Consider the following 10,632-nt stretch of genomic DNA (forward strand, 5'->3'; position numbering starts at 1 on the left):
CATGTAATATATAATTAATATTATATTGTATTACAAAATCATATTATTACTATTATACGCATAATAGAAAAGTATAGAAATCGTCACTCTACCAACCATTTGGGGGATTCTGGGCTTTGTTGCTCCACTGAATGACTCCCTTTCGAAAGAACACCTCCAGTGATGCTTACAAACAACTCTGAAATGATTCTAAGAACAAAGTAAGAAATTTATTTCGGCTCTTAGTAAACACAGAAGCATTTTCCAGTAGGATGTTTGTAACAGAGATGAGAGAGAGGTAGTGCTGTTCTTTACACTGGGAAGCCACTGAGCTCATGTTCAACAGTGTCGCTCTCAAAACCCCTTCCATTAAAAAAAAATATGACAAAATTCTCATTCAATGTTGGTCCCCAAGTGCATATCTGCTAGTTCAATCCCTCCTCAAGCACCGTCACTCTGTACTACCCACAAATAGCACTATTTTCCTCGGCAGTTCCTCTCAAAACAAGAATCTACGGCATTCCTTAAGGCAAGAGTGGGGGGGTGATGGGACTTGTAGTCCAACTAATCTGTACGGCTACTAATTCCCCAGTGCTGGTTTATGCCAATAAGGAGATCAAAAGTAGAAAAGGTGCTAACTTTGCATTATAACTTTGACACAAGAGATGCTGGCGCTTCCAGGGGCTGCAGACGACGAGACAGACAAACGTCGTTGAAAATTGCAGTTCTCGGCATCGCGGCATTGCTGCTTGGTCTCTGCGGCCTGAGCCTCTGAACGGAAAAACAGGAGGAACCTCCTCGAGGCCTTTAAAAATTGAACCTGTAGACATACAAGAGCAGAAAGGCTTGAATCCCATTGCAGAGACCCAAAATAATTTAGGCTAAAAATGGCATTTTAGTAAAACTTTTTTTATCCTGGGAGGCTCAGGGCAGGATCCAAAGGCCCCATCCTGGTGCCGTGAGTTAAACCCTTGGCAGTTCAAATCCGCAGGACAGGATGAACTCCCGCTGTCAGCCCTAGCTCCTGCCAACCTCGCAGTTCCAAAACATGCAAACGTGAGTAGATAAATAGGTACTGCTTCAGCGGGAAAGGCATAAAGACGCTCCAAGCAGTCATGTCGGTCACACAATGCAGATTTCTCGGCTTGGAAATGGAGAAAAACACCACCTCCCGAGGCCAGAAATGAAAGGAGAAGCCTTTGCCTGTGTGTATGTGTGTCTCATTGTATTGCAACAAGACAATGAATATTTGCCTGTATCTGTTTATTATTATTTATTAGCGACATTTATATCCCGCCCCTCTCACCCCAAAGGGGACTCACAGCGGCTTACAAGTCGTATGTACATACAATATATTATATTATTCGTATAGCACAATATAAGCATTATTTATTGCTATATTGTGCTATAACACTATATTGTAATATTATTTGTAATATTACATGTAATATAAATATACCATGATAATAGTGTATTATTATTATTATATTGTATTACATTAAAATCTTATTATTATATATTATTATATATACTGTAATCCGCTCTGAGTCCCCACAGAGAGAAGGACGGAATATAAATAAAGTATTATTATCATATACTAGCTTTGCCCGGCCACGTGTTGCTGTGGCTTATGCTTTCAGAGTGTTGCTCTTTATTTACTGTCCTGATTTTAGAGATTATATTGTTCTGTATTATTATTAATTGCTTTGAATGCAATTTCCTGCTTCTTGGCAGAATGGGGTTGGACTGGATGGCCCATGAGGTCTCTTCCAACTCTACTATTCTATGATTCTATATCACAGTAATTATTACATATTATATTTATAATCTTATCTGCTTAGAACTGGATTATATGAGGCCCCTTCTTCACAGCTGTATAAAATGCACACTGAAGTGGGTTATATGGCAGTGTGGAGTCCAGATAATCCAGTGCAAAGCAGATAATGTAAGATTATAAATGGGTAATATAGCTGTGTGGAAGGGCCTTGAGTCTACACTGCCATATAATCCAGTGCAAATTAGATAATCTGTGGAACAGGCTGAGGCCTAAGTCTGCCTGTCTCCTGGGCTGAGTTGGTTGCTAGGAGACCAAGTGGGCAGAGATTAGTCCTCTAACTGGCAGCAATTGGATAAAAACAATTATTGTTCTCCCTCTAATTAAGACTTTATTTTTCTTTTTTTGTTGTATCAACCTAGAGGCATGGATGATGGGTTGTGTTGTCAAATTTCGAGGTTGGGGGGCCTGTAGTTTTGTTGTTTTGTTGGTCGCCGTGATGCCATCACTCATTTTTATATATATAGATTACTCAATAATAGAGTCTTCTAACTTGCTGGTAGGATCTGAAATGGTTTGATGGTTCATAAAAGGTACTCCAACTGGAAGTTAGAATGCCTTTCTGTTTTCTATTCTGGTCTTTTCAAACTGGCCCACCAAAGAAGACGCTGCCATCGTACTCACAGGCGCCGGATGATGGCTTTCTCTTCCCTTCCTTTGCTGGGCCCAGAAGCTTCTGTCGGCTCAACCCAGTCCTGCTTCTGTGAGATGAAGCCACTGCGGACGTAAAGGGAGAACGGAGACATTACTTCGTGCAAAAATCAAAGCTCTGGACAACACTGCATCCCTAGCTTTCCCATAACACTATGCAACAAAATTCCAGAATCACAACTACCGGTGCCCATTTTTGTGGCTGCCATGTATATACTGTATATACACGAGTATAAGCCCTTTTTTTAAGACTGAAAAAGCCCCCCTCGGCTTATACTCGGGTGAGGGTCCTGTTTGGCTTATATTTGGGTCAGCTTATACTCAAAAATATATGGTACATTTATTATTTTTCTCTGTTATTATTGGTATTATTACATTTATTATTTTTCTCTATTATTGTTGCTACTATTACATTTATTATACTCTATATTTATTTTTATTAATACATTTGTTATTTCACTCTGATCTTATTATTATATTTATTATTTTACTCTATTACTACACGTATTATTTTACTCTATTATTATTAAAAGGATACATAAGCACATTTACATTGAAGATGAGAATAATGATTTAATCAGAGTTAGACAATCTTATCTTAAAATAGAGCTTTATGTAAATATTTAAAAACATTTAATCTACTGATTAATTTAATTTAGCCTGGGATCTACGAATTAGTCTCCTGTTTTTAACACTGTATCCTGCTTGTTGATTTTAATGATTGTTTTTATTGATGTTGGTGTTTTTTACTGGGATAATTGTTTTATTGCTTTGTTACTGTTATTTGTTTGTTTTATCGGGCCAGGCCCCATGTAAGCCGCCCCGAGTCCCTTCGGGGAGATGGGGTGGGGAATAAAAATAAAGTTGTTATTATTATTATTATTATTATTATTATTATTATTATTATTATTAATTGGTATTCATTTTTATTTCTGAAATTTACCACTCTCGGCTTATACTGGAGTCAATGTTTTCCCAGTTTTTTTGTGGTAAAATTAGGTGCCTCGGCTTATATTTGGGTCGGCTTATACTCGAGTATATACGGTATGTCAAACTGGTTGAGACTCAATGAGATATTCATTGAAGCCTATCGCAAAATGTGCTGCAGGATGTCCCATTCTGCAGTCTGATCAACTTTACCCATGTTTTTTTTTTTGACAGAACCAATTATGAAATGGCATTGACAACCCAGGAACAAAAAAAAAATCATAGTGTTCCATAGTGCAATTCTTTCACCACTTTGTTTGCTATGACTTTTGTGCAGACACCAAGAGCTTGTTTCACAAGGGGAAAATGAAAGCATTGACAGCTCGGAAATGGCGGCACTTTTGCACATTGAAAAAATAATAAAAATGACAAGGAGAGGTTTATATGTCCAGCGAATTGGAGCCTTCATGTACAGGAACATGCCTAGTTTTGCCTATCACTGCCTAGTTTTGAGATCAGTGGCCTAGCCAGCAACCTGGATGTGCCATGCTGGCAGGGGCAACATGTTCTTATTATTAGTACAGTAGAGTCTCACTTATCCAACGTTCTGGATTATCCAACGCATTTTTGTTATGTTTTCTATATATCATGATATTTTGATGCTACATTCGTAAATACAGTCATTACAACATAACATTACTGCGTATTGAACTACTTTTTCTGTCAAATTTGTTGTATAACATGATGTTTTGGTGCTTAATTTGTAAAATCATAACCTAATTTGATGGTTAATAGTTTTTTCCTTAATCTCTCCTTATTGTCCAACATATTTGCTTATCCAACGTTCTGCCGGCCTCTTTACGTTGGATAAGCGAGACTCTACTGTAGTAGTTTTTTTTCTGTGTCAGGAGCGACTTGAGTCTAATTATTAATGATAATATATTATTATTGTTGTTGTTTATTGATACCCCATTTTTTCTCTCCACAAGGAGAACCAAAGCATAGACACAATATCCAGAATTGTGTCCCTTGATGGAGCGGAACAATCACGGAGCGGAACGCTGTTCTGCCGTTTGTCTCCAATCGCTCAGACTCGCAGCGATATCAATGGAGAGCACTGTGGAAACCCTCCATCCTTGGTTCATCCAGAGTTTAATTGGAGACACAGGATGCACCTCCTGATCTGCCCAGGGCACGCGAGGGGCTTGCGTGCGAATCCGCCCCAAGAACGTTCCCGAGAAGTGCCGGCCGCTCACCTCTTGTAGCACTGGAGCTCTTCCTGCGCCACCAGCAACTGGGCCTTTAGCTGGTTGCGCTCCTGGAGCACCTCCCGCAGCTCCTGAAGGGTGAAGCGGGGCCGGTTAGCGTCCGTAAGGTCTATGACCATCTTGTCGGGCCCAAGGTTCACCTGAAAGAGCGGAGGCAAGTGGTAAGAATCAGGGACAGAGGTGCCCAAAAAACTCCCCAAATGGCCCAGTCGCCCTAGGGACAGAAGACGCAGAGGTCTAGCATTCCAAACCCTCCGCTGAATACAAGCGAGATTCCGTAATAATAATAATAATAATAATAATAATAATAATAATAATAATAATAATAATAATTGGAACACAACACACCAGACATCACAGTTGTGGAAAAGAAAAAAGTTTGGATCATTGATGTCACCATCCCAGGTGACAGTCGCATTGACGAAAAACAACAGGAAAAACTCAGCCGCTCTCAGGACCTCAAGATTGAACTTCAAAGACTCTGGCAGAAACCAGTGCAGGTGGTCCCAGTGGTGATGGGCACACTGGGTGCCGTACCAAAAGATCTCAGCCGGCATTTGGAAACAATAGACATTGACAAAATCACGATCTGCCAACTGCAAAAGGCCACCCTGCTGGGATCTGCATGCATCATCCGAAAATACATCACACAGTCCTAGACACTTGGGAAGTGTTCGACTTGTGGTTCTGTGATATGAAATCCAGCATATCTATCTTGTTTGCTGTGTCATAATAAAATAATAATAATTTTATTCTTGTACCCCGCCTCTATCTCCCCGCAGGGACTCAGGGCGGCTTACAAAAGAGTATACATACAAAAACATCAAATACCCAAAACGCACAAATGAAAAGATACGATTAAAATCAAACCATTAATAAGACAAAGTTAAAAACACATCAATAAAACATAAGGATGGGCGGATCAAAGTGCACCAAGTGAGACTTGTAAACATGGAGGAAGTTAAAAGGCTAAGCACCAAACTGCGGAGCAGAGGAGCACTTCTCTTTTCTCCAAAAGCGAAAAGAGGCTCTCACAACCACCACATCGGGCTACGCAGAGAAGCCACTGAAATCCACAAGCGTGTGGACAATTTCAACAGAAAGGAGGAGGAAACCATGGAAAAAGAACACAATCTGACGACTAGTATTTAAAAACCTCTACAATCAGGACAGTAAATAAAGGACCACACTCAGAAGACAAGGGAATTCCAGACAGGAAACAATCAGGGCCAGCTAACACCTCCCAACAAAAAATTCACTCAGGGAGGAAACAGCCAGGCTTTAAAGCTGCAAGGCCATTACATCCTAATAATTTTTCCTAATTGCAGCATTCATTCTTGCCTCCAACAGACAAAAAAAAAATCAGAAATACTGTATATTCACAACCTTTAGGAAATAATGGCGCAGCATGTTAAAGTGCTGAGCTGCTGAACTTCTGGACCGAAAGGTTTGAATTGGGGGAGCGGAGAGAGCCCCCACTGTTAGCCCCAGCTTCTGCCAACCCAGAAGTTCAAAACATGCAAATGTGAGTGCATCAATAGGTACTGCTCCGGCGGGAAGGTAACACTGCCCCATACAGTCATCCCACATGACCTTGGAGGAGTCTACGGACAACGCTGGCTCTTTGGCTTAGAAATGGAGATGAGCACCAACCCCCAGAGTCAGACATGACTGGACTTAAAGTCAAGGGAAACCTTGACCCTTGACCTTAACTACCACCAATTTCTCAATACTTTATTTCCCAGACCACCAGACTTCGCCACAGCAACGCGTGGCCGGGCACAGCTAGTTACACATATAAGGCAAACATTCAATGCCTTAACATAGAACAAAGACAGAGACAAACGTAGGCTCCAAGCTGGCCTCGAACTCATGACCTCTTGGTCAGAGTGATTTGTTGCAGCTGGCTGCTCACCAGCCTGCGCCACAGCCCGGGCCTTATACTCGAGTATATACGGTATATCTTTTTGGGCACTGAAAAACACTTTTTATAAGAATAATATAATAATAATAAAACATGATTTCTATTGCGCCCTCTCTCCTTTCATCTGCACTGGCCAATCTCTATTTTTCCGAACAGATCAGAGAGAACAGGTCAGTCAGTCTAACAACTGAAGCCAAATGTCTTGCATATTCCATCTGGTTGCGTGCAACTTGAGGAGATTTCCAAAAGAGACACAATCAAAGCATCCCCGAGAGACGGCCAGGCTGCTCCCACCTGTTGGGGGCCCTGTCCCTGGCTGTGGGCGCGGCTCTCGTCCAGCTGCCTCCGGAGGCTGTCTCTCTCGAGGCGGAGGGCCTCCAGGGCCAGGTTGTTGTCCTCCACCAGCGCCTCCAGCATCTCCAGCACGCCGACCACCTTGAACTGGAGCTGGGCCACCCGGGCGGGCACCTGGGCGCGGGGCTCGGCGCTCAGCTGGTGCAGCTCCCGCCCCAGCACGTAGGCCAGGTCGTAGACATCCTCGGCCGTCAGCTGGAAGGCGCTCTTAGCCAAGGCCCGCTCCGGATCCGCGCCCAGCCCGCCCGGCCGGCCTCCCTCTCCCTCCTCCTCCTGCTCCGGCCTCCCGTCCGCCTCCATGCCCAGCCCGATCTCAGACCCACTTCCGCCTTCCAAACTTTTCCTCTCCACTCCGGCCAACCAAGCAGCCAATCAGGAAGCCGCAGCCCAGCTTCGAGGAGGTGGAGTTTGGGTAACCGTGGCAACGGAGGCGGGGTTTCGTTCCCAGTGCCGCGTCCAAAAAACGAGCCGTCATTTCTTCTTTTCTTCCGCTCGGCAGATTCGCCACAAACAACCGCCGCCGGTGACGCCATCGGAAAAGGGCCCTTCTTATACCCTACAACACAAAAGAGCCCTTCTTATCCTCTACAGAGTCAGTCTCATCCTGGAAGCGGAGTGTTTGTCTCCGTTTGTGGCGAATCGGCGGCTGCGGACAAGAAACGGCCCCTCTCTCAACCCGCCTGCGCAGGGCGTTCCAAACGTGGCGGGTGAGTGTTGGGCTTCTTCTTCTCCAGACTCCATTGGGAAGGAGGCTTCCTAGGGACTAGAGCCCTGGGAAGGGGCTTTTTGGAAGGGAGAGAGCACATCTAGGGCCTAGCGTTTGGGGAATGGGAGGGAGATCCTTCCCAGATGCAGCCAAGAATCGCCTTGGCTTTTTGAGCTGCTGCTACAACACACTGTTGGCTCAGGTTCAGCTTGTTGCCCAGTAAGGCTGGATCTACTCTGGCCCATGAAATGGATTACAGGAGTCTATTATAATTGTATATTTATAATACATGTAATATTAGTAATAATATTGCAATATAGAGGTATAGTACAATATAGTAATATACAATGTTTATAATGTGCTATACTAATAATATAATATATTATATGTATATATAACGTGTATGCTGCCCTGAGTTCCTTTGGGTGAGAAGGGCGGGATATAAATGTTGTAAATAAATGAGTCTACACTGCCACATAATCTGGGAGAAGCAGATAATTATCCTGGATCAGGTCCTGGGATATATATATATATATATATATATATATATATATATAGGGCAGTGTAGATCCAGCCTATGACTCCAAGATCCCTTTCACATACACTGATAGAGAAAAAATAAACACAGCGCAAAAAAACCTATAAGAATGACCTAAAATAATATCTGTTAAAAATACTTTTTGGCTTGTGTTACACTAATATGACGCGAAATGTGCAGACTTTACAGTAGTAGTTATTATTATTATTATTATTATTATTATTATTAGCAACATTTATATCCCGCCCTTCTCACCCGAAGGGACTTAGGGCAGCTTACAAGGTATATATACATACAATATATTATATTATTAGTATAGCACATTATAAACATTGTATATTACTATATCGTACTATACCTCTATATTGCAATATTATTAGTAATATTACATGTATTATAAATATACAATTATGATAGTGTGTTATTATTAATATTGTATTATTATTATTACAGTAGAGTCTCACTTATCCAAGCTAAATGGGCCGGCAGAAGCTTGGATAAGCGAGTATCTTGGATAATAAGGAGAGATTAAGGAAAAGCCTATTAAACATCAAATTTGGTTATGATTTTACAAATTAAGCACCAAAACATCATGTTATACAACAAATTTGACAGATAAGGTAGTTCAATACCCAGTAATGTTATGTTGTAATTACTGTATTTACGAATTTAGCACCAAAATATCATGATATATTGAAAACATTGACTACAAAAATGGCTTGGATAATCCAGAGGCTTGGATAAGTGAGACTCTACTGTAGTTGGCTCTAATGTACCATTTGTCATATCTTTAAAAGTTGACGTGATGGAAAAAAAATAAAGACACATGTAAAATCAGCATGGAAATGGATTTAAACTGCACTACGCTCTCATTTTATCAAAGTATGTCTATTTTATGTGACCTTATTAGTTTTATAATTTGTTTTATTGTTGTGTTTTGTATTGCTTGTTTGGCCTGGGCTTGGCCCCATGTAAGGTGCCCCGAGTCCCTTTGGGGAGATGGGGCGAGGTATAAAATTATTATTATTATTAAGATTATATTATTTCTGATGCTTGCAAAAAGTTTGATTTTGTTGAGATTGAACCTGGGATTTACTTCTCCAGCAGTGGGAATTAGGCAACCCCCTAAATGTCCTGGGACAGAGTCCGATGAAAGAAGGGATACTAAAGCTTTGTGGTGCTGTCTTTTTCCCTCCCAGAGAATGAACGAGTGGGCCCCCATTGCCAAAGAGTATGATCCCCTCAAAGCAGGAAGCATCGATGGCACCGACGAGGAACCCCACGACCGCGCGGTCTGGAGGGCCATGCTGGCCCGCTACGTCCCCAACAAAGGCGTTTCGGGAGACCCCCACCTCACCCTGTTTGTGGCCCGGCTCAACTTGCAGACCACCGAGGACAAGCTGAAGGAGGTCTTTTCCCGGTACGGAGACATCCGGAAGATCCGCCTGGTGCGGGACCTGGTCACCGGCTTTTCCAAGGGCTACGCCTTCGTCGAGTACAAAGAGGAGCGGGCACTCATCAAAGCCCACCGAGACGCCAACAGGCTGGTGATCGACCAGCGAGAGATCTTTGTGGACTTTGAGCTGGAGAGGACGCTGAAAGGATGGATCCCTCGGCGTCTTGGGGGCGGCTTTGGGGGCAAAAAGGAATCGGGGCAGCTGCGGTTCGGAGGCCGAGACCGGCCCTTCCGGAAGCCCATCAACTTGCCTGCGATGAAAAGCGATTTTTATGGAGAGGGACCGATGGAAAGAAGAGATCGAGTGTGGTCCAGGGACGGGAAGACAAGGGACCGGGATCATGACAGGAACAGAGAACAGCGGCGGTCGGAACGGGACCGGGCGCAAGGCTGGGGCGAGAGGGAGCGAGAACGGCACGGTCGGGAGGAAAGGAACCGTGGGAGGGAGGGAAGGGACCGAGACCGAGAGAGGAAAGACCGAAGCCGGGACCACAGCTTGAAGAAAGCCCGGGATGAAGAGGGGCACTGATAGACGATGTGGCGGGAGGACAGCCATCTCTCTCGTTGTGCATCTGCGCCAAGCTTTCTCGTGAATATCACCAGTGTTACAAACCACCAGAAAGTAATTTTTCCCCATTCTGATGTCAACAATATATCAGTGGAATCCAAACGGAGGGAATGTCTTCAGTGATGCCCGAGCTGTGAGACCATCCTGGATTAATTAAGACAAATGTTTGCCCAAACCCAACCCTTTCCCATCGATTGTGCAAAAAACCACAACAAAAAAACCCTTAATTCAGAAATAGTTTATTTAGAATATTAAAAAGATCTGCAATTGACATTGCCTCCCCACCCACCCATCCCCTTTAAACCCTGTTTATTGCCTGTTTTACCTTGCAACACCCTGAATCTTCAATAAAGACACACATTCACTCTGTTTGCATATCCAACCGTGGTGTCCATTCCCTTTTCTAATATGGCCGGCCTGACTAGAC

At 43.1% G+C, this 10,632-nt stretch overlaps 2 protein-coding genes across 2 annotated transcripts; one reads left to right on the forward strand and one right to left on the reverse strand.

The window, feature by feature from the left end:
* Positions 1–187: 187 nt before the first annotated feature.
* rilpl2 (Rab interacting lysosomal protein like 2) lies at positions 188–7,302 on the reverse strand. The gene is made up of 4 exons (XM_062958670.1): positions 6,878–7,302; positions 4,648–4,799; positions 2,438–2,530; positions 188–799 (listed from the first exon to the last, which is right to left on the reverse strand). The coding sequence occupies exons 1-4, from the start codon at positions 7,235–7,237 to the stop codon at positions 787–789; spliced, it is 618 nt and encodes a 205-aa protein (XP_062814740.1). The 5' UTR covers positions 7,238–7,302; the 3' UTR covers positions 188–786.
* Positions 7,303–7,376: 74 nt separating this feature from the next.
* snrnp35 (small nuclear ribonucleoprotein U11/U12 subunit 35) lies at positions 7,377–10,574 on the forward strand. The gene is made up of 2 exons (XM_008113688.3): positions 7,377–7,644; positions 9,381–10,574. Exon 2 carries the CDS (start codon positions 9,384–9,386, stop codon positions 10,164–10,166), a length of 783 nt encoding a protein of 260 aa, XP_008111895.1. The 5' UTR covers positions 7,377–7,644; positions 9,381–9,383; the 3' UTR covers positions 10,167–10,574.
* Positions 10,575–10,632: the final 58 nt, after the last annotated feature.

The sequence above is a fragment of the Anolis carolinensis genome, chromosome X (genome assembly GCF_035594765.1).
Source record: "Anolis carolinensis isolate JA03-04 chromosome X, rAnoCar3.1.pri, whole genome shotgun sequence".
NCBI classification, from domain to species: domain Eukaryota; kingdom Metazoa; phylum Chordata; class Lepidosauria; order Squamata; family Dactyloidae; genus Anolis; species Anolis carolinensis.

Bases quoted from the DNA above. Each gene is read 5' to 3' on its own strand.
- rilpl2 (XM_062958670.1), bottom strand. From the start codon at position 7,237: ATGGAGGCGGACGGGAGGCCGGAGCAGGAGGAGGAGGGAGAGGGAGGC. The intron at 4,800-6,877 runs GTGGGAGCAGCC...CCGCTCTTTCAG, and splicing joins AGGGACAGGGCCCCCAACAG to GTGAACCTTGGGCCCGACAA. The intron at 2,531-4,647 runs GTGAGCGGCCGG...TTACGTCCGCAG, and splicing joins GAGCTCCAGTGCTACAAGAG to TGGCTTCATCTCACAGAAGC.
- snrnp35 (XM_008113688.3), top strand. From the start codon at position 9,384: ATGAACGAGTGGGCCCCCATTGCCAAAGAGTATGATCCCCTCAAAGCA.